Source organism: Cavia porcellus, unplaced genomic scaffold (assembly GCF_034190915.1).
Source record: "Cavia porcellus strain 051 isolate PalLab524CR breed Dunkin Hartley unplaced genomic scaffold, mCavPor4.1 scaffold_2, whole genome shotgun sequence".
Lineage (NCBI taxonomy): Eukaryota > Metazoa > Chordata > Mammalia > Rodentia > Caviidae > Cavia > Cavia porcellus.
In genome coordinates, this window is record NW_026947485.1 from 63152282 (window position 1) to 63173270 (window position 20989).

Sequence of the window (20989 nt, forward strand, 5' to 3'; positions counted from 1 at the left end):
TGTTTACAGTACATAAGGATTACATTTCTTGTGGGGAGTTGGTACTTGTACATGACACAGTTTAATTCTTTTTTCACCCGTTTCCCCTCTTGATTTCCCCCTCCTCCATTTTTAACTTCTATTTAGAAAATTAGGCTCATGAGTTCAGTTTTAGAATTTAAACATCAAAGAAAGTTAAAAAGGCATTATAGTCTCAGTAAGGTATTATATTTCTTTTGGCTCAAATTAAGCCACTGTCGTAAATATATCATGTCTGTATAAATTATTAACTGTGATATATATTAGTTCATATATCTGTCATATAACTTTGTGGTTATTGAAAAGGAAATACGAACAACTAAACAAAGTTCATTGTCAGATGAGACTGGGCATGTTCAGGGTGTCGTGGATGTACAGTAAAGTCCATTAACAATTTAGGTATCTTCATGGTCTCTGCAGATCACATTTGACTACAGAAGAGAGTCCACAACTTGGTGTGAGGAAGACCATCAGTGACTTTGGAAAATGCACTACTTTTCAGAAAGCACACTGCCAAGGTTTTATGAAAGTTAACTAAATAACACTTACTCTTGCACCAGCAGGACCAGGGAGACCGAATTCACCAGGGAGACCCTAGGCAAAACATGAAAATAAATTAACTGCGAAATGTACACACACTCTTTAAATTCATGGAAGAAAAGGATGCCCGAGAGGTTCTAATAGAGTGAAATAAAGCTGCCTGTGCTCCACCTACAAAGAAGCCTCAGTGTACAGACCGAGAAGTGCAATAGAATCTCCCATTGTCTATGGAAAAGTACACACAAAGAGAGAATTCAATGGTTATCAAAGGTAAATCTATCTTAGAATTTGGCATCAGAAAATTTAAGTTTCCCGTTTGGTTTATGGCTTTTAAAAAAGTGACAAAGCAGATTATCATCTTCGATAATATGAAAAATAATAATGAACACTATCAGACATTGCTTATTTTTAGCTATATAACAGGCTGGCTTCTTAATAGAAATTATCATATTTTGTACATTATTTAGTTAATTGTACACCCAAGTGTATCTCTTTTATTACTGACCAGCTGTCTCCTTAATGTGCCCCGCTGTTGACAAAGGAGACGAGGCCACAGAATGTAACTAAATTGAGGTGCATTCATCACAATTACAGAGAAAATGACTCAGAACTCATGCTCTGATTGTGGATAGCAGTGTCATGTCTGAATGCCAAGAAAAACATTAAAAGCAATTTTTCAGGGTCTAGTTTGATGGGAAATCAGTGCATTTGCGTTTTCACTATGGAGAAGAAAATAATTTGTATTTTAACACTACCAAGAACAAAACAAAAAGTAAGCTATTACATGAAATATTCATTGATAGATTTTACTTTTATAATGTGATGTTCCACTCAATCCATAAAGCAAAGTAGTCTGAACTAAAATAAATGACTTTGTTCATTCACTCAGCATCAACGTAAGTAGAACACTATCATTAACACAAGAAATAGGAAATTTCCTTTTCTATATTGTGATTGTGCTGTCCCAGGGCATTGAGCAGAGGGAAATTCATGAGTTGGAGTGGATGTATTCCCACTCATTTCACTTACCCTTTCTCCTGGTTTGCCGACTTCACCAGCTGGACCTGAAGGGCCAGGCAGACCCTGGATGAAGAGAAATACTGATCTCAATTCGATGGTTATATTGAGGGAATTTGCTAATCCTTGGTGAAGGGGGACTGATGTAAAATCAACATGAGCAGTATTAAAGCCATTAAAGCATTTACTGTGAAAAAGATATACCCTGTGCTTCTGCTGTGAAGCTGTGTTCCATGTGGACACAAGGAGATGGAGGTGGATAGTCTGGCAAAAGGCCATATTTCATGTATTTGTTGACTCACCTGGAACCCTGGAGGACCAGCGGGACCCTGTTCACCTTTACCACCTTGGACACCCTGAAAAAAACAGAATAAACAGCATGAATAGCAACGTTTGCGACCCTTGCTGTCTATTTATTTAACTTCTGAACTGGAAAATGGAGATGATTGTTTTTTGGGACTGGTACATTCCAGGGCAGAAAAGCATAGGAGTTGGAGAGATACTGACCTGGGGTCCAGGAGGTCCCTGAGCACCATTGTTTCCATCAGGACCGGGAGCACCCTAAAAATGTTGAGTAGAAATGCTGATGGTTAGCTGCAACCCTTGCAGTTGAAGATGTCTCAAAGCTTCTATTAAAGTTAGTGCCTCAGTAAACATTTGTCCTTTTGGCATGAATTAAACTCATTGTGGGTTTTTGCCCATGCCAGGATGCTGCCTACAAAATTTCAATCTGGTGTAAGGGAACTCCACAGATAAAAGGCAATTTGTAAATGCTAAAGAGTATAACTACATACTCAAGCTGCTTTAATCACAAGGTGAGTGAAATAAAGACAAGGGCTTCTGTAAGTATCTTTCACTGAACATATATTCTGATTTGTTATAGATCACTGCCTTATATGTGTGGTTAAGAGAAAGAAGACATTTTATGATGATAAAGGATCCCTGGGGACAGAATAATATCACATAGCCTCAAGGGATGTATATTTCTGGATAAATTCTATGCAAATAGGTTGGACAGAAGGTGGCACTTACCCGAGCACCAGCAAGACCAGGATGACCTTTATCACCACTTTTGCCAGGATCACCCTATAATGAAAATGTAAGACAAAACAAGACAGAAAATTTTATGTATTTAATGTCCAATTAGTTATGACAAATTTGAAATTTCTTGCTGATTCCCAGTCCTGGAATTCTATTATCCAATGTACAATCCATCATCATGTAGGCTCTTGTCTCAGGAGACTGATTTTCAACACGTATTTAAGGGTATGTGGGGGGAAACTATAGAAGCCCAGAGTTTTCCTAGGTTTAAAGGATCCTTCTTCCCCCTTGAAGTAGACTGGACTGATAAGCAGACAATGCTTGTTTTGGTGAAGTGTGGCACTACATTGCTAAGGGGAGGGAGTCATGGCAATTCTTACAGTGGGGCCTTTGGGTCCAGGGAATCCGATGTTACCAGCTTCTCCTCTTGGACCAGCTGGGCCAATTGGACCAGGTCTGCCATCGATGCCAGGGAGACCCTGAAATCAGAGTACATTAAAATTTTCTCAGCATTAACATGGTCTCCAAACCTCAAGCTTAAGATGCTGCCTTGGGATGAAACAATAATTTTCTGCATACCCAGAGTTTCTTGTATAAGGTGTCAGTAAATTACGAATTCATTTTCCTTTGCTAAATGGGATGTCAATATACAAACAGCCAATCCAATATCATATGTATGCAATTTCCCCTTCTCCCCTCCTTGTCACCTCTTTAATTTTCCCTGCCATATTTTTCTTTGCCTTTCTCTGTGTTCGTTTGGATCCATAATTACAACCTATTACTTTGTGTTCCCAGATGATGTAGGTGGCTGATATTTATTTTCAATGTATTCATGTATACATAAGCCACAAAATAGACTTGATAAGGGTGCAATAAGTGTTCTTGAACATATAATGGAAAATGAGCAATACTTACCATAGGGCCTTCTTTACCAGCTGGGCCAGCATTTCCAGGGGAACCAGGAAGACCCTGTAAAACAAATGAGGATGTTTCATATTAGCACTTCAACTCACACGCAAGTCTCAAATTAATTGGAATCTCACAGAAGCGTTTTCCTCTACTTTATTAGCCATTAGTCAGGAGGTGTGAAAAGAGACCAGCAATTTTTCCTCTATTTTTTTTTGTGCATTTCCTTTTGTTGAATTTTAGTGCAGTGGATCTAGTTACAGCTATCACAAGAAACTGTTAAGCCACATGATACACAGGCAAAACGCGTCATGCTATCTGTCTCATAATGGAAAACTAATACTTTTAGTAAGCAATTTCCAAAGTGGTTTTTTTATTGCTATATTTGGTGTCTCTATTACTTGTTTATGATACAATTACAGTGATACTCACCCATAAGAGATAATGGAGCAAAAAATTACTCTATTGCTATGGATTAGAGTGTCTACAGATCTAAAGGTCATTTCCCCCTAGCTTGTGTGATGCTGAATACATTATACACCTTTCGATTGCTGGAAAACTGATTTCATTTATGAATCTAATAAACTAATAATGTATAGCGCTGATATATTTCATGAACACCTTATATAAAACTCACAAATTTAGATAAAAGATTCATGCTGATAGGAGAACCAACTTAATTTGGATATATTAAAATAAATCTATTCTTCCAAAGAATAGATCAAGTCATTGTATCAAGTAATAAATAGGAAATATATGAACTAACTAAATACATGAAAAATATCTATGGAGCCTTGATGAAGTTAAATTAAAAAGGCAACTGTCAGCAAGTATACTAACAAATTTACTTCAGGTGTTTTTATTGTTATCATTAACATTAAGCAACCCATTAAAGAAGAAAACAGTGTCAGATGTGACTTGCTTGGAGTCCACCTGAAACTTACTCTGGGTCCCATGAGACCAGGCTCTCCTGGGCGACCTGTATCTCCATTGGGGCCTCGGACTCCAGCAGGGCCGGTTGCACCTCGGCTACCAGGAGGACCCTGTTAGAAAGAAAGAGTGAGGAGGACGATGCCAAAGCCCATGACCAATGCACCAGAAAGAGGGTCACATTCCTTCCAGGGACATGAGTAACAGACAACATACCATGACGCCAGATCTGCCATCAGCTCCAGGAAGACCACGAGAACCAGGAGAACCCTGCAAGAAACAACATGGAACAGAAGAACATTAGAGAAAACCTATGAAAGTTGTAAGGTAGATTTTATTAAAACATGGCACAGATAGAGCCAAAACACTTCACTCAAATCCCAGCGGAATGTGTGGCTGAGCATCCTGCCAAAGTAGATCAGCATTGTTTCCAGACCAATTTTATAACCTACCAAATTGAGTCACCGATTTAAGAAAAACAGATGGAAAGCAGATGCTTCTTTCATCCAGAAATGCATGCAGTGATTTTGAACAATCCCCAGTGAAGTGGTGGCACCGTTGCCTCTAGTGTGTCTGGGTCTGTCCGGGGCAATTAGAACCTACTCTCAGCCCAGGAGGTCCCGGGGGTCCGGCAGATCCAACTTCACCATTAGGGCCTCTCTTTCCTTCTTCACCACTGGGACCAGGAGGACCTTGGGCTCCAGCAGAGCCCTGTGTCACAAGAAGAACAAGAGAGGAAAAGGAAAAAACGATGTTATATCCTACCTTGCTCCAGAAACTGGATTAAGGATACAAACTCCCCGAAATTGTGATTATAGAACTACTTACAGGCTCACCCTTGTTTCCACTTTCTCCTTTGGAACCAGCTGGGCCAGGATCACCCTAAGATCCCAGATAAAACTGTGGTCAAATGACAAATGTTTGGCAGAATTCTCTAGTGGACAAACCTCTTGGAACTTCTATGGGTTATGGTAAAGACAACCTCAAGTTCTCCAAGAAATCTACATTTCATACTTCATACTTAAATGGCTTGCTTGGGAATGGTGGTGGTGGAAAGGCAGAACTTAGATTTTAGAGCTTTGTCCCATTCATCTTTGCACAAGCTCCTGAGCTAGCAGGAGAAACACATCTGTGTGCTTGTGAGAATGTGGGGAATGGCATTCATATACACACACTTACATAGGAAACACAAGCTAAAAAAGCTAAGGAAACAAAAGTAGAAAAAGAACAAAAACTGCAAGAAGACTAGACAATGATGAAATGATGGTAGGAATAACATTCTGGGGCACTCAAAGCCATTGTTTTGACTACTTACAACGAGTCCCCTGGCACCAGTAGCACCGGCAGCACCAACGGGTCCAGGAATACCTCGGGGACCAGGGAGGCCAGGAGCTCCAGCCACACCAGGAAGACCCTGGGAAGGAGCACAGGGTGGTCCATCTCAAGGTCATGGGCTACAGAGGCAGCACTCATTAAAGGCCTTTGCCCCCATAGAAGCATAGGTTGGCAACCCGGGTCTCTACTCACAGTAGCACCCTTAGAACCAGGAAGGCCATTTGCACCAGGGTTGCCCTACGAGGAAAAAGAAACGAGAAAGTCACCTGTTAACTGGGATAATTCTGGTCTCTTTTGACCCTAACTTGTTCTTTCACCTCTTTCCCCAGCACTCTGTTCCATGAGGTTAATGACCATAGTTACTTACAGGAGGTCCAACAGGGCCAGACAGACCTGGAAGACCGACTTCACCACGGGGACCCGCAGGGCCAGAAGGACCTGGGTTACCCACAGGGCCAATTTCACCCTGAAAAAGGAAATGACCCAGAGGAATCACACAGTAAATAATGCAAGTCTATGTCTGTTGTTATGACACCAAGTTTTAAAAAATTCTCTTCAAAATAACAATCATTTTTCATATCTGGTTTGCGTCAAGATTTGGGGTTGGTTTGTGACTTTTCTAGCTTTGTCCACCATTGTGATTACTATGGCCATCTCCTCTCTAGCTCTGTCACTCTGCAGCTGACACTGGTTCTCAGTCATTGCTTACTAGTTAGGGACTTTATCCCACAGGAGTCCACAGAATCAGCTTTCTGCTGCTATACTTATGCTGCTGGTGCACAAGTGCAGAGATACACTCTGTTTTAAAGGTGGAGTGAGAACAGGTCTTACTCCAGGGACTAAATAAAATATTTTTTCTGTAATTATCTTTTTCCTGCAAATACAATTTTTTTTTTGCAAATACAATTTTAATCTTCACATGACTATAAAAAGTTCATCAGGGAAATGACAAATTCCCCGGTGTTTTTACCTTGGCACCAGGGGCTCCTGGGAAGCCTGGAGGGCCAGCAGCTCCAATGGGACCCTGAAAATAGTAAAAAATTTTCTCTGTGTAAATTAAGACGACAACCATAGAAGATGAAAGTAGCTAAGAATGTCACCATCTTACTGGATACTGACAATGGAAGCACTGACAGGTAGCACACTGACATTAATGTCTTACCAAAGAAAACATTCAAAGTATCTTAAGATAGGATGGTCTTGATCTTATATTGCAGTCTACAGCCCCAAATCCTTACAAGCCCCTATAATACTTATAAGCAGTAACTTCAAAAGACCTCAGAAAATGAAGTAAAGTATCTGAAATGATGCTATTTTACAGGAAAGTAGTGAAGGAGGTGGCTCCCACCCGCACTCTTGAGTCCTCTCAAGTCCCCCAGTGTCAGAACTTACGGCAGGACCCACAGGACCGACACTGCCATCGCTGCCACGGGCACCCTATGCAGAAAAAAAAAGGGGAATTAATTGACAGTAAGCAGAAACATTTTAAAAGGACAAAAAGGAGCAAAAATTTAGATGCTTACAGTTGGACCAGGGGCACCAACACGTCCTCTCTCACCAGGAAGTCCACGAGCTCCCTGGAAGCAGAAATATGTTCATTAGAATCTATAACGCTAATTTAAAAATTGTCACAAGCATCATTTGGTTTGTCCAATTTCCAATATATGCAAGAGTCCACTAAAAATAAAGAGATCTTGTTCTAATACCAACTGAAAGGTAGTGAAGTTCAATTAAACATGCAAAAGGCTAGCTATTAGAAGAATATCAAAGAGCACAGGGCTGAGGAAGATGATACTAATTTGCAAAAACATTAAAGAAGCTCCAGCTTGCAAAGAGTGTACACATTTAGATTTATCTTAATGTACTTACTGCTTGACCTGGAGTTCCATTTTCACCAGGGGCACCTGGCTCACCCTATATGGGGAAGAAAGTTGGAAAGTTGGAATCCTTGTTCGTTACATAAGTCTATCAATTACTTTCTTTTGATAAGATGATTTTTTATGCCACTATTTCAATTTGAACTATGCATGCATTTTATAACATTTCTTATACATATAGACTGTTTTTCTTTCTTTTTTATTTTTAAATAGAATAGAAAGAAAAAAGAGATAGCAAAGAAACAGTTTCAAAACAGGTTAGTAAGACAGTTACAATAGTTGATACATTGCATATTGTTGTCTTTATAGTAGTTACTCAGAGTACAAAATATAGGCATGATATCTTTGTCCAATTAGCACAAAATTTTCTTTTCAATAAACTAAGAGAAACTAGCTGTTCACTATCTTAACTATCTTGTGTGTGTGTATATATATATATATATATATATATATATATATTGTTTCTTAATTATTTCAGATACCCAAGCTTTAAAAAATTGCTAAAATCTGAGTTTTTAATTAAACTTATCAAGTGTCAAGGTACTAAGAAGATGTTATTTGACTGTACAGTTTCTCAAATTTCCATTTTATATTATGGATATAATTTAGACTAGACATATATTAAAGGATGATAGCATGAAAAGAGATGGCAAGTGACAAATCTGTCGTCAAAGAACCATACTTTAAAGTTATTGTGAGCATTCGATGTTATCAATTTAATAAGTATGTATGAAGGTTTTGAGCCTCATAATATTTCTTACAGCTGTCATATTTACTTCCAACTCACATCTTTAAGCTTTCCTTCAAAATAGTCTGATTTATGTATAGAAAAAACATGGTATTGAAGGCCACATAAACACCCTTTACTTTTAAGGTTCTAGGTGACCTGTGTTTGTTGGGGAGAATATGGAGTGGGCATCAGAATTTCCAGCCTAGGTCCTTCTAACCACTAAATGTGTTACTTTGGGCAAGTCACTAGCTCTTGCTAAGCCTCAGTTTCTCTCATCTGCAAACTGAGGGTGCCCACAAATATTTTATGATAGTATAATTAGTAGTCTGAGTTGTTATATGGGGCTCTGGGGAGAATGAGTTTGACCTTATCCATTTGTGTGGCAGCTGGAGAGTAGGAACAGATTCTCCATATTCATGTTCATTTCTGGTCCCGCTAGTATTCATTACTCATTAATTTGTAATTACGTTGGTATTCACTTTAATATCACATTATCTCCTTAATAGGAAAGAGAACATTTTATAGTTGAAAACGCTGTCAGAGAAGAGGCTGGCCAAGAGATAACGCACTTCTGAGACTTTAATTACCTAATTAAAAATTTTTTGAGTGTGCACAGATAAATCACAGCAAAGAGGTTGAAAAGTGTGTTGTGACATGAATGTACCTATCTAATTAGTGCATGGCAAAGGAGAACTCACAGTTTAAAATAACAAAGTGTCCTAATACCTGGTTACATGTTTATTTACTTCTATTTTGGCTTCAGAGACTGACTGAAATTATAGGAGGAAGAAAGGAATGGGAGTAGGAAATTATTGACATTACGTGTGTCTTAATTGTTTAATAGATATTAAATGAAATAAATATTAATAAGTAGCTTTTTGTCACAGGACCTGATAGATCTCTCCATTGAGGGATTTGAAATATGGAAGAGAAAACAAGATCTTTTTAGAATGTGCATGGCATCCAATAAAAATATGCTTTTTGATGGTGATGGAAAAATTTAGTCAATTATTGACAATAATGCTTCTAGCAGCATTTACCTTCACACCTGGAGCACCAGCCTGTCCCTTCAGTCCATCCATACCATTGTGTCCCTGGAAAACAATTCTTACTGTTAAAATACCATTCCATTACAGTGCTTGGTCCTAACCAAATCTTCTACCTTGGCAGTTACTATCTCTTGGGGGAAGCCTATGTCCACTGCTTTAGAACAGAGACAAAAGTTCCAGCTTTAGGTGAGCTGTGTGCATTGCCCCAGCTAAGGCCACCTACCCATGCTCTTGAGACGGCAAAGACTAGATGCTCTCACATCCCCGCCATAGTTCATACTTTTATGATTTTCAGATGGTTGTCAGTACTCAGACGTAATATGTATCCTATACAATTTCTTGGTAGCAGCCTTGTTTCTTGGTGGCTGTGAATTGACTGAAAAACTCACTCCACTTTCAGGCTTACTGTTCAATTTTACCTCCCTTTGGTAGACTCTTGGAACCTGGGAGCTGGGATGTGTCATCCAGGGGCTAAATACAGTTGAGTTACTTTTGGAAAAATAATCCACATTTTCTCTCAACTGGATAAAGAATGTGCTCACCCTAGGGCCTTTGAAGCCAGGAAGTCCAGGAGTTCCAGGGAATCCACGAGCACCCTAGAGAGAAATTTAGAAGAAGGTGAATGCTTTTTGTCATAATGAAAAGTACAATGATTTTTTTCCTTTTGTAGTAATTATTCTCAATGAAGTTCAAGTTTAGAATCAAAGACTAACATGTTTTAAAGTTCAGAACCACAAATTAATTGCACTAATGTGAATATCCAAGACTATGATTTTTGTAGAACACATAGCTTAATTGCCCACAGTATATGTGGTGTTACTACCTCACATTATTTGCATTAATAAAAATATATGCATCATGTCCTAGGTTCCTTTGTCAGATGCCTCCAGTAAGTATTACAAGTGTGAATGACATCCATTTGCCATTTAGGTGGGTGCTTGATTTAGCAATTATCTTATATCTAAGAAGCCTCTACTATTTGGATTGCATACTATTATAAAATGCCTCACCTGTGGGCCAACGACTCCTCTCTCACCAGGTCGTCCAGGTTTTCCAGGGTGACCCTAAGCATGAAAACATCATAGGATCAGACTTGACTTGGGAAATGATCAGACAAAAGTGGAGGCATCTTGTCTTCACAACAGAAGAGAAAGGTATCGCACAAAAATATGGATCCAAATACGTATTTAATTAATAATCTCATTTCCCTAAACACAAGCAAGTTAATTAATATTTCATTAAAAATAATACTTCCCATATGGAGAGAGTTATGTCAGGCATACTCAGCTTTGGCAGAACACTTAATTTGGGTCTAGAAATTCTTGTTGAGGCAAGAATATGGAATACTTACATCTTCACCAGCCTTGCCAGGAGGGCCAGCTGGACCACGGGAACCTGCGGGACCCTGAGAGAAACATACCAGTCATTTGGCAAAGGCTGTCTTCATAAACTTCTTGAATAAACAACAAACCCAAAGGGAGAAAAGCTGTACTCACAGTTTGACCAGGCTCACCAGGCTCACCAGCAGGTCCTTGAAAACCTTGAGGTCCCTAAGAGAGAAGGGAGAGAAAAATCTCACTCCAAGCCTTTCTTTTTAATCTTCTCTTTTTTTTACATGAAAGAAATTACATGTCTTCCATACTTACAGGGGCACCAACAGCACCAGGAGGGCCTCTGGGTCCCATTAAACCCTGTAAAGAGGAAAGATATGGTCAGCACTGATGATTGTCATGGGTTTGGTTGGGTAAAATGTGTCAGTTGGAGTTAGATAAATTAGTTTAGGTAAGCTGAAGTTAGCAAGGCATAACTGTGCTTTGGACATTTGGTGCTGGATGGATCTGTCCTGCTTTTATTTCACAGTTTTTGTCTTCCCTGAGGAATCATCTGAGACCCCAAGTTTCCCCCACTATTATCTCTGTGTTTTTCCTTCTTTTCCAGCTCAAATCAGCACTCAGTGAGAACTAAATAGGTTTGTCAGAGTCTCCTTAAAGTTGGACACAATTGGCCATATCGAGATTGTTCTAATGCAAAGCAATTGATCTGCTGCCACCGAAGTTCAGGTTGTACAATGGGCTTTGGTGCAGCTCACAAAGCATTCCATTTGGATCTCTTCGATCATATGTCATTTCCCCATGCCATATTTAGCTAAGAAATTGATTATTTTTATTGCCACAAAGGTGGCAAATTGAAAAAGATCAAAGGTCCCTCTTAATGATTGGAGAGTGAAGCTTGCTAGAACCTTACGGCTCCTTTAAGGGCTGTTGTTGACTGATGAAAATGTCAAACAAAAGTGGATCTAATGAGGTGTGGAGGAAAAATAAGATATTACTGAAACAGCCTATTGAGGAGTCCACATATGATATTATTTAAAATGTGGCCCAAATGACAGCACATTATTTTCCCTTTTGTTCTTTATATTGGAACATGAAAGTATACAACAGAATGTTACTAGTTTGCAAGCTAAATACAGGTTCTTCTTTTTTCAGCAGTGATACCTATGTAAGCTAGTCTGTAGGCTCCATTGCTCACAATGCTGAAGGTATTTCACATACATGTCCTAAGTAATGTGCTAATGGTGCATCTGCAGACAAGAATATCTCACCATATGAATGCCTATCCTGAAACACTATGGATTTTATTTGAAATGCACATCATGTTAATCATAGGAATTATTTCTTTGGTTTCAGATACTGCTTTGACATTAAAGGAAGCTGTCACTTTTCAATAAACATATTTTTAGGTATACATTAAAAATAACATTCATTGACATCATGAATTTTTAATTTATTTATTCATTTTCCATGCCTTCACAACCATTTTATTTACATAAAAGGTAGTTTATTTTGTGGGGACTGTGAGGCAAACTATAATTACTCATTAATTCAGAAAAGAACCCTAGGGGTTTTAGACTTATTCATTTTCCAACATGGAAAATTACTTTAATACCTTATTTTTGCCTATCTTCCTGTTTATGAAATACACATCTGTGGAATTACATATGTCTATGCATATATGTGGATGTGCACACTTAAAATATATTTCATTGATATTGAAATATAAAAGATTCTACTTTATGCCCCCCAGAGAGATGGTCCAAAGACAGAAGAATCTCAAATCCATATTAATTTTCCCAGGTTACATGTGCTTTAAAAAAAATGACATTTACTAACAACTTACTTTATTTCTCCTTTTGCTGCTTCTTGAGGAATAGGTGCTGCTTTAGAGCTGACTAATGTCTGACATTAGCAGGAGCAGCTGGCTTCAAATATCCAATATAAACAAAACCAAAGACCCTTCACCCACTTTCCCATTTCAATATGAGCATTTTAAATTACCAGGAAAAATCAGAAAATTGGAAATCATCAATTAAACGTACATTACTTCTCAAGTGAGAGTTTCAATTTACAGAAAGTATTATCTTGCCCTTATAGTGTATTAGTTTATTGTGGACCATTAACTCTAGCAGAAGACAGAGGATTGAATGATCAGGCCAGGTAAAATTTCTATTTTAAAGATTACTTTAACTTTGGGTAGATAAATACTTTTGGAAACAAGTAATCATATCATCAAATTGTGCATTCATGCATATTAAATTCTATAGCTCTTAACCAACCCAATAGTTTTACTTACAGTAATGTTTTTCATTTTTTTCATATAGTAGTACACATTTTGCAAGATTTTATCAGTTTTTTCCTAGCACATTACTTACATTTAGTAGAAGTCCCACTTTTGTGACAGGTCATCACCATCATCATCACAAGCACATACATAATTTTTATAGCTTCTTACTCAAAAGATAGGACTTGTTCCTAAATATGTGCATTGCGTGATGTAAATGCTGAATTTTACACACATTTTCTTTTATAATAATTTATAATCAGTAGACTGAAAAAGGAATTTTTATAATGAAAATAGAGCATTGTTAACTCCTTGGGGGAACACAGGAGGTGTCACCTTCTTTCACCACTGTCTCCTGAAGTACATAATATAGGGGCTCCATTAAAGTCAGCTAGCAAATATTTGTGACTAAATGAATGTTCTTTTCAAGAACCATGTAGGCTCGAATGTCAACTCTCACTCATCTGGCCCAGTGACTTGTTCTAGTTCTGCCCTTAACTACCCGCAGAACCTTGGGAAAAGGCCTGAAATTCCCCAGTTAAAAAACAAAAGGGCTACATTACAACTTGTTGATCCTTTCTGATACCCTCCAGGTACTTAATAAACACTTCCATGGTTCTAAGTGTTGCTTAACCTTCTAAGCCATGTTAAAGAATGTAAAAATATTAACTAGTGTCAATATTTCCATTTAGACTGATTCACCTAGTTTATGGTTACTATGTCCAATGAGTACTTCTTTAGGCATGACTATCTGACTTATCATAATGAGGCATATTTGTAAAGAAAATTGAAGTTCTAAGCAAGGCTTAGGTTTTTGATAGATCTTAATAGTTTAATCCAAATATTAAGTATTAACTTGAGTAGCTAAATAGATGACACTGTAAACTTTAACATAAATATTCTGGGTAGTACATATTTTGGATAAAATCAAAAGAGATAAGCATACCATTGGTCCAGGGCCAAGTCCAACTCCTTTGCCATCATACTGAGCAGCAAAGTTCTGGAAAGTTAAAGAAAAATACATAAATATTTAACCTATGCTTACTTGTCTTGTAGTTCATGTTTCCATTTTGCTTAAAAATTTTTATTGCTATTTAAAAGAGAGCAATAGTTTTACATTTAGTTTATAATTCTATACTGAGATAAACTCCTAAAATGTCAAGAGACATTTAAGTTTAAAATGCTAGACCACACCTAGTTTGAAGTGGTGAAATTTCCTGTCTTGCTGTTTTTTTTTTTTTTTTTTGTCTTTTTATCAGTACCGAGGATCGAACTCACGACTGCCTGCTTGCAAGGCAGGTGCTTATGCCGCTGAGCTAAATCTCCAGCCCTCTGTCTTGCTTTTTAAAGACTTTTCTTTTGCCCTGTCTACTCTGTTCCTTCCTTTAGACTCCTTGGTTCTGCAGAGAGGGTGGGAAGTTTCCAAAATGTTCAATGTCACAGAGAACTCCTCACAAACTAAGCACAGATCAGAAAGATAGCTACATTTCACCTGTCACCCTTGCTCATCAGAACTACACAAAATGATTAAGAGACCTTTTCATGGTGGAGTTTCAGGAAGGCTATGATGATTTTTAAGTTTAGAGGAAAATTAAATGAAAATGCCCCTTGCAGGATTAAAGTTTCAAAAAATAGTTCACAGTAATAACTTTACTGTTAAAGATCTCTCTTAGAGTGGTAACTCTATTAAAGAAGGTGCTTTTTAATGCACTTGGTAGATAAGCAATCATAATAAGATCTTTGGGGGAGAAAGGTTTTATGTTACTGGCATACAGTTGGATATTAGAATCAGGGTTCTGATTCATCGTACTAACCAATTAAGCAAATATGTTTTCCTTCCTGCAGCGAGACCATTTGGCACTCATAGCATTGTTAAAGACATAAACCTCAAAGAAGATATTAATGAAAAAGGAAAATGTACTTTTCTCAAATTAGTTTTAAGAAAATTAAACCCAAAACCACTTTGAATGTTGGTTCAGCAGACTCCAAAGCAAGGAGAATAAAAAGGGTAGGATGTTTGTGAAATTGCTTAAGATCAGGGATTTCACTTCTGCATGACAATCAAATCAAACTCTTTAATAATACAGCACCTCTTATTTGTGCCTTACTGATAAAAATGATCAAATCCGTAAATTAGATAATGATGCTGATGGCTATATTAACATAGGGACCAGTAATAAAATTGACAAGGCCTTACAAAGAGATCAGGAAAATCAGAACCTAGAATGAAGAAACTAAAGAAATGAAATATACTAATCTCCCCTCCCATAAAAGCAAATTCCCCCCTAAGTGCTAAAAATAAACTCCACCATGAATCTTTTTCCAAGGGAAGAATACTAAAGAAACTAAGTCCAATAAAAGTTAAAAATATTTAAGACACCTTACCCCGCCCAAACCAGGGGGTCCAGGAGGGCCAGGTGGCCCAGGAGGGCCAGGGGGACCATCTTCACCATCTAGGCCTGGGCTGCCTGGTGGACCCTATTAGACACAAGCCAATGAAAGTGGGGTTAGACAGGGTAGACGGAAACTGTATGACACTACAAAATGAGACCCACGAATACATTATTCAGGCTTCTCATCATGCATGAAGGGTGGAAATTAATACACACATTTGACATCACACTCACTTGTGACATGGCTCTATTTTTAAAGGAGTTCTAGTAACTGACATTTTCTCAGAAGAATATCTTAGCTATTGAATATTAACTCGCAATGGAGCCCCGGTATTCAAACACAGCTGGACATGACAGCTAGGTGATTCTATGACCTTCCCATGTTTTTCAGTACAGAAATGTGCTATGCATGTGGATCTTTAGTTTCCGACTTGGAGGAACGTTTTGGTATGTTGTGTGTGATCGATAGATTGATAAAGTCAGTTTATCACAGAATAAAAAAAGCATGTCGATTTCCTACCCGTAGCATCATTTACATTAAGATAATCAACTCTTATAAAACTACCTCTAATCTGCATTTCAATGTATACATGAGCTATGTATTTTAATACTGGTAAAAGTGTTATATAATGAAAATACACAACCTGTACTTATAAATGTCAATTAAGTGTTCACTTTGGCCGCACCTATAATAAATGTCAATTAAGCTCAGCAGGGAGACCTAAGAATGCCTAAAAAAAATATAAGCCTGACTCGGACACGTATGCACTTAGAAAGAGACATATGTTACTGCTTGCTGCTTCATTATTATTTTCAAGCCTTAGAAGAGAACTTTCTTATTTCAAAAGCAAACAAAACATGTTTAAAAGAAGGACTCTGATGATACTTTTCTATTATGGTTATGTTGGAAAACTCAACTGAAAACAAAGAAAGATAGACTATGCAAAGAATCTGGCTGTCTGTAACAGACTTTTTCTTTTTAAAAGGATAGTGTTGACCAAAAAAATATTGATTGTATATAATAATGTTCATTCACTTCTTCTGTAAGGCTTTATCTATTTAAAAGGTGGCACAATTATCTAGATATATGATTGTCAATCTCCTGTAGTTTCTAATATGTAGTTTTTCAAATATGGGCCAACATCTTTTAAGAATTTGAAAATCACATACCCTTTCTCCACGTGGTCCTCTATCTCCAGTGGGGCCCTACAAGGAAGGTACAGACAGCACAGTCATAAATGTCAAAGTAATTTCCAGTCAACACACCAGTCATTCTTGATAATAATTAGTTGTTAAAGCTGATCTAACCACAATGATATTATACAGTAGCTAAAAATATTGGCACTATCCCATAGATAAACGTATATTATTTTATTATAATCACATGCAAATTTTTTTTACAGTGGAGGACTGCAAATTGTTTTAAAGTTCAGCAATTAGTCCCAAATTATATACATTTTTAGTAAGATGATACTGTGGATAAAATGATCATTCCATACATATTTACCAGCACATTTATATACGTAGTCCAAGTCATTTAAAATAAACTTTCATTTACTACCTACAATTGAAATATTATAAATATATTTCCAGAATAAAACTAAGGTTTTTTCTTTAGAATGTAAATAGACATTTGAAGTAAATGTAATTAGAGATGATTCAGGAAGATAATAAAAACTTTATCTCAAACAGCAAAGTTATTTTATCTCATGTATTTTTGAGGGGAAAATCCTGACAAAGTATTTTCCTTATTGTTTTTGTAAACTTAGTTAGGGTTGGGGATATAGCTCAGCGGGCACAGCACCTGTGTGGCAAGTGCGAGGTTGTGAGTTCAGTTACCAATACAAAAAAAAAAAAATAATCTTAGGACAAAAGTTTAGTTAACTGAAACTTATCTTTGATAATGTCAGATAATGATAAAAAGTTAAACTCTTACTTTTTTCAGAGTTTCCTAGAAAACAATAAATGAAAGTTATTATATTACAAGGAAAATTGTATATATTATTCATTTTGCTGTCTACAGACTACAGAATGTTGTCCATTTTCTGCTATCTTAATTTAATATTTCAAAAGGCAATGTGAAATTTTTATCAATAAGTTACATAAAATATGCTATGTGCAAAACCAAATATATGTATACTTATCTGTACTTATGTTTGAAGTTCAATTCACGAGCTAAGACTTTGTTCCTAATACTTTTGCAAATGATTCCAAGAGAAGGACATTGTTTTCTAGCTTAGTGAAGTTTTGTGTCCACGGTAGCTGATGTTAAAATCCTTCCTCTTAATTTCCTATGCATACTTTATGGGGCTGGCCTTACTCATTAGCACCGCCCACTTTGGAAAATGGGGTGGGTGCTGTCTATGGCAGCCAGGACATTTCTGATTACCATTTCTCTTTATGATTGTCTTGGAAAGCAAGGTTGGTAAACACCAGTGGAGCATCACATTCCCTCTCCACAAAAGACATGATGGGGAACAAAGAAGTCCAGGCTTTAACTTTTTTCTAAAAATAATTTTACTCACCAATTGTAAAGCTGAAAAGAAAAGAGCAAAAAAAAAAAAAAAAAAAAAAAAAAAAAAAAAAAAAAAGAGGAAACGATTATTAGCATCATTCCATTGATTAATATGAATAATGACAAATGTATAAAATTGAGTTACACAGTTAAAGAAAAAAATATATTTTTTAAGAATATTCAAATAACCTGGAAATTATGCAGGTTAAAAATATGATAGGGATAAGTAAGGTGCTTTTTTTGCAGTAATGATATGTAAATATATTATGAATTAAATAGTTAATTATTTACTACTTTATAAATGCTCTGAAATATTAATGTATCTGAAGATTATGTCTAGTGCTTAGCAACTAGCCTGGAAATTATACAGATATAAGATAATCCTATAAGACAATACTAGTAGACTGATGAAAAAAATTATGGTTTAGATTCATTTTTAACATCTAAAAGGCAAAAAGAAGTAAAATTTAGGGTAGTATGTTACCAAAAGAGGACTTTTTAAATAAAATATTGAAGTTAGTGCTCCACTGAGTTTCTACCATTCATAATGTCCTTTTTCAAAAGGTTTAATTTGCATAGTAGCAACTATAAAAATGGATTAATTTGGATATGTGAACTTTTGCTTTAGTTTGCTTAAATTAGGTAAGATCAATTTATGAACATGAGTCAATTTTGCTTCTGATAAATGACTGCTTTGTGCAAATAGAAAGACTTTTCATTATATGAAATATAATGAGAAAAATAAACTGAGGTAGTAGCTCCCCCTTTTACTAAAATAGTATAAATCCTTAAAGACTAACTCCTTTCTTGTACTATAAAATTACAGGTTAACATGGTATACAAGTGTGGCCAAGCTTGCAATTGGATGAATCAGACTTTAAAAACTGTTTCAATTGGGTGGCCAAGGGGTGTATCATTTGGAGGGAGAACATCTGTTTCAACAGTCATAATTCAGAAGGGTGGACCACGGCCAGCGTTGACATTAAAGGGTAATTTATGAAAATTACTGTTAAATCAGAAAAATGATGTTTACTTTCTTGTGTCCATCGGTAGAAAGAATCATTCTTGACCTCATTAACGGAAGCCCATTAGATTTTGGATATTTGCCTTTTAATTACTCAGATGTGAGCCATTTTGAGGAAGCCTATTTGGTAATGTTAATTCCGGGCCATGGTGGCTGCTGATGAGAGGAGTTGCTCTGTGTAACTTTAGACTTCTCTAGGTCTGTTTTCAGTTTTTCTTGTAGGAGTTAACTCTTTCTTTACACTCTTAGGTCTCACTAAACACTAACTTGACAATGTGAATTTATTCAGTATAATTGGTTCTTAGCATCTACTGTGTATATCCTAAAAGTGGATGGCGGGAAAGCACAGGCACACACCCACCCACACACACCACACTGGCACACACCAATCATTATGCAACTGTGGACACCGTGGCACGGGGTGGAGCGAGTTTTTGAAGGGTTGGGCGTGGCCGGATGCCAGGAGTCATCTCTCATCAAATCAGGATCTTTGTCTAGTAACTAAGCAGCCATATTTAAGATGAAAATGGACTCATTTCCTTCATTCTATCTTGACATGTAAGTCTGTCATAAAACCTAGAACTAAGAAGTAGCCTTGGAGTCCATTTAATTTCTGCCCCACATTTTAGAAAAGGGCCAAGTCGACTTGCCCAAGGTCACATTTAGTGTTAAACTCGTAGGAAAAAACCCTAATCTCGCAGGGAGTGCCAGGCCCAGGTGGATACTTTCCAAATTGTAGGGTTCAGCATGTCTGGTTATCACTGGGCACATGTGGAAGGGTAACTCTAAGGCTCAGCAAAGCATAAAGCAAATTTTATTTCAGCGAGTCACCATTTCCATGATCAGATTATGACTTATGGAGGTTTTAGTTTCAGTAGGATGCCTTCCCAGGATACATCGACTAGCCAGGGGAGTGACTCCAATCAGACAGGCAAAGCACCCCTGGGTGAAACCCTTGAGTCCTTTACTGGGATTCCATTGCCCTGGGGCCCGGTCCCCTGTGGTTTCGTCTTCCTCCCTCTAGAGGGCGCCTTTCCATCATCGCGGTCCTGCTCATCGTGATTAGGACAGCATCCTTTAGACCAATTTTGCGACGCCCAGAAGATCAAAGTCGAGGAGGCCAGTTTCACAAAGCCGAGTTAATGGACTTTCTAACGCGGGCTTCGACATAGACGAGGCGGGCACGAGGCCAGCTGTTGGTCCTCCGCCTCGGGGAGAAGCCCTTGCGTTCCTTGGGGACACCACTAACTTGAGCATCCAGAGCAAGTCAGCTCTCTTCCAAAGAAAAGAATTCCCTAACTTTTGGCGAGAGTCCCCTCTTTTCGTGTTTTCACTTTTAAAATACTTTTCGGTGCCGGAGAGCCTTCGCTCCGAGCCGCTCCTGGCCCTCGGGGCTGGGATCTCCTCTCCCAGCCCGGGTGCCCACCCGTCTGACCTCAGCCCTCTCCCCCGCAGCGGAGGCACTTACTTTGACATGTTGCTAGGCACGAGGTGACTGCGAGCAGCAACACAGTCCGCGTATCCACAAAGCTGAGCATGTCTACCACTTAGACATGCAGACTCCTTGTGTCGCAGGCCTGGGTCACAGAGGACGATCACCTGGCGAGCACAGGCATGCAGCGGCGGCCGGCACCTCCAACTCAGCCGAAACCTCCTGCCGCCCTGGTGCTAAAATAATAAAGCCCGGATCTGCCCTATTTATATGGCAAAAGTTTCCCCGGCCCGAGGGCGCCTCCAAAAGCGCCTCGGCCAATGGGCGTGCCGGGCCCAGGGAGGAGACTGCGGGGGCGCAGGGGAGGGAGCGGGGGATGGGACGTGGCCACGGGGCTGGCCTCTTAAATTGGTTCCATTCTTTTTGAGGACGTGGACACTTTTGAGGGTTTCGAGGGGAAAGTCTGACTCGCTGTCTGGGTGCCTCCGCCCTCCCCACGCTCCCGCCCCTCCTGCGCCCTTTCCAAGTTGGGAAGCGCTCGGGACACGTCGGAGGGCCCTGCAG

At 38.2% G+C, this 20989-nt stretch overlaps 1 protein-coding gene across 1 annotated transcript in view; it reads right to left on the reverse strand.

Moving 5' to 3' along the window:
* Col1a2 (collagen type I alpha 2 chain) overlaps window positions 1-20717 on the reverse strand; it is a 35382-nt gene extending 14665 nt beyond the window's left edge. The window contains exons 1-30 of the mRNA XM_005006037.4: window positions 20462-20717; window positions 17980-17990; window positions 17391-17405; window positions 16625-16660; window positions 15447-15539; window positions 14008-14061; window positions 11090-11134; window positions 10940-10993; window positions 10795-10848; window positions 10454-10507; window positions 9986-10039; window positions 9435-9488; window positions 7657-7701; window positions 7311-7364; window positions 7180-7224; window positions 6758-6811; window positions 6155-6253; window positions 5980-6024; window positions 5768-5866; window positions 5281-5334; window positions 5056-5163; window positions 4669-4722; window positions 4467-4565; window positions 3532-3585; window positions 2997-3095; window positions 2608-2661; window positions 2083-2136; window positions 1878-1931; window positions 1588-1641; window positions 568-612 (exon numbers count right to left, since the gene is read on the reverse strand). Of these exons, the coding sequence (XP_005006094.1) occupies window positions 568-612; window positions 1588-1641; window positions 1878-1931; window positions 2083-2136; window positions 2608-2661; window positions 2997-3095; window positions 3532-3585; window positions 4467-4565; window positions 4669-4722; window positions 5056-5163; window positions 5281-5334; window positions 5768-5866; window positions 5980-6024; window positions 6155-6253; window positions 6758-6811; window positions 7180-7224; window positions 7311-7364; window positions 7657-7701; window positions 9435-9488; window positions 9986-10039; window positions 10454-10507; window positions 10795-10848; window positions 10940-10993; window positions 11090-11134; window positions 14008-14061; window positions 15447-15539; window positions 16625-16660; window positions 17391-17405; window positions 17980-17990; window positions 20462-20531 (1764 nt within the window). The 5' untranslated portion in view covers window positions 20532-20717. The remainder of the gene's footprint in view (window positions 1-567; window positions 613-1587; window positions 1642-1877; window positions 1932-2082; window positions 2137-2607; window positions 2662-2996; window positions 3096-3531; window positions 3586-4466; window positions 4566-4668; window positions 4723-5055; window positions 5164-5280; window positions 5335-5767; window positions 5867-5979; window positions 6025-6154; window positions 6254-6757; window positions 6812-7179; window positions 7225-7310; window positions 7365-7656; window positions 7702-9434; window positions 9489-9985; window positions 10040-10453; window positions 10508-10794; window positions 10849-10939; window positions 10994-11089; window positions 11135-14007; window positions 14062-15446; window positions 15540-16624; window positions 16661-17390; window positions 17406-17979; window positions 17991-20461) is intronic.
* Window positions 20718-20989: the final 272 nt, after the last annotated feature.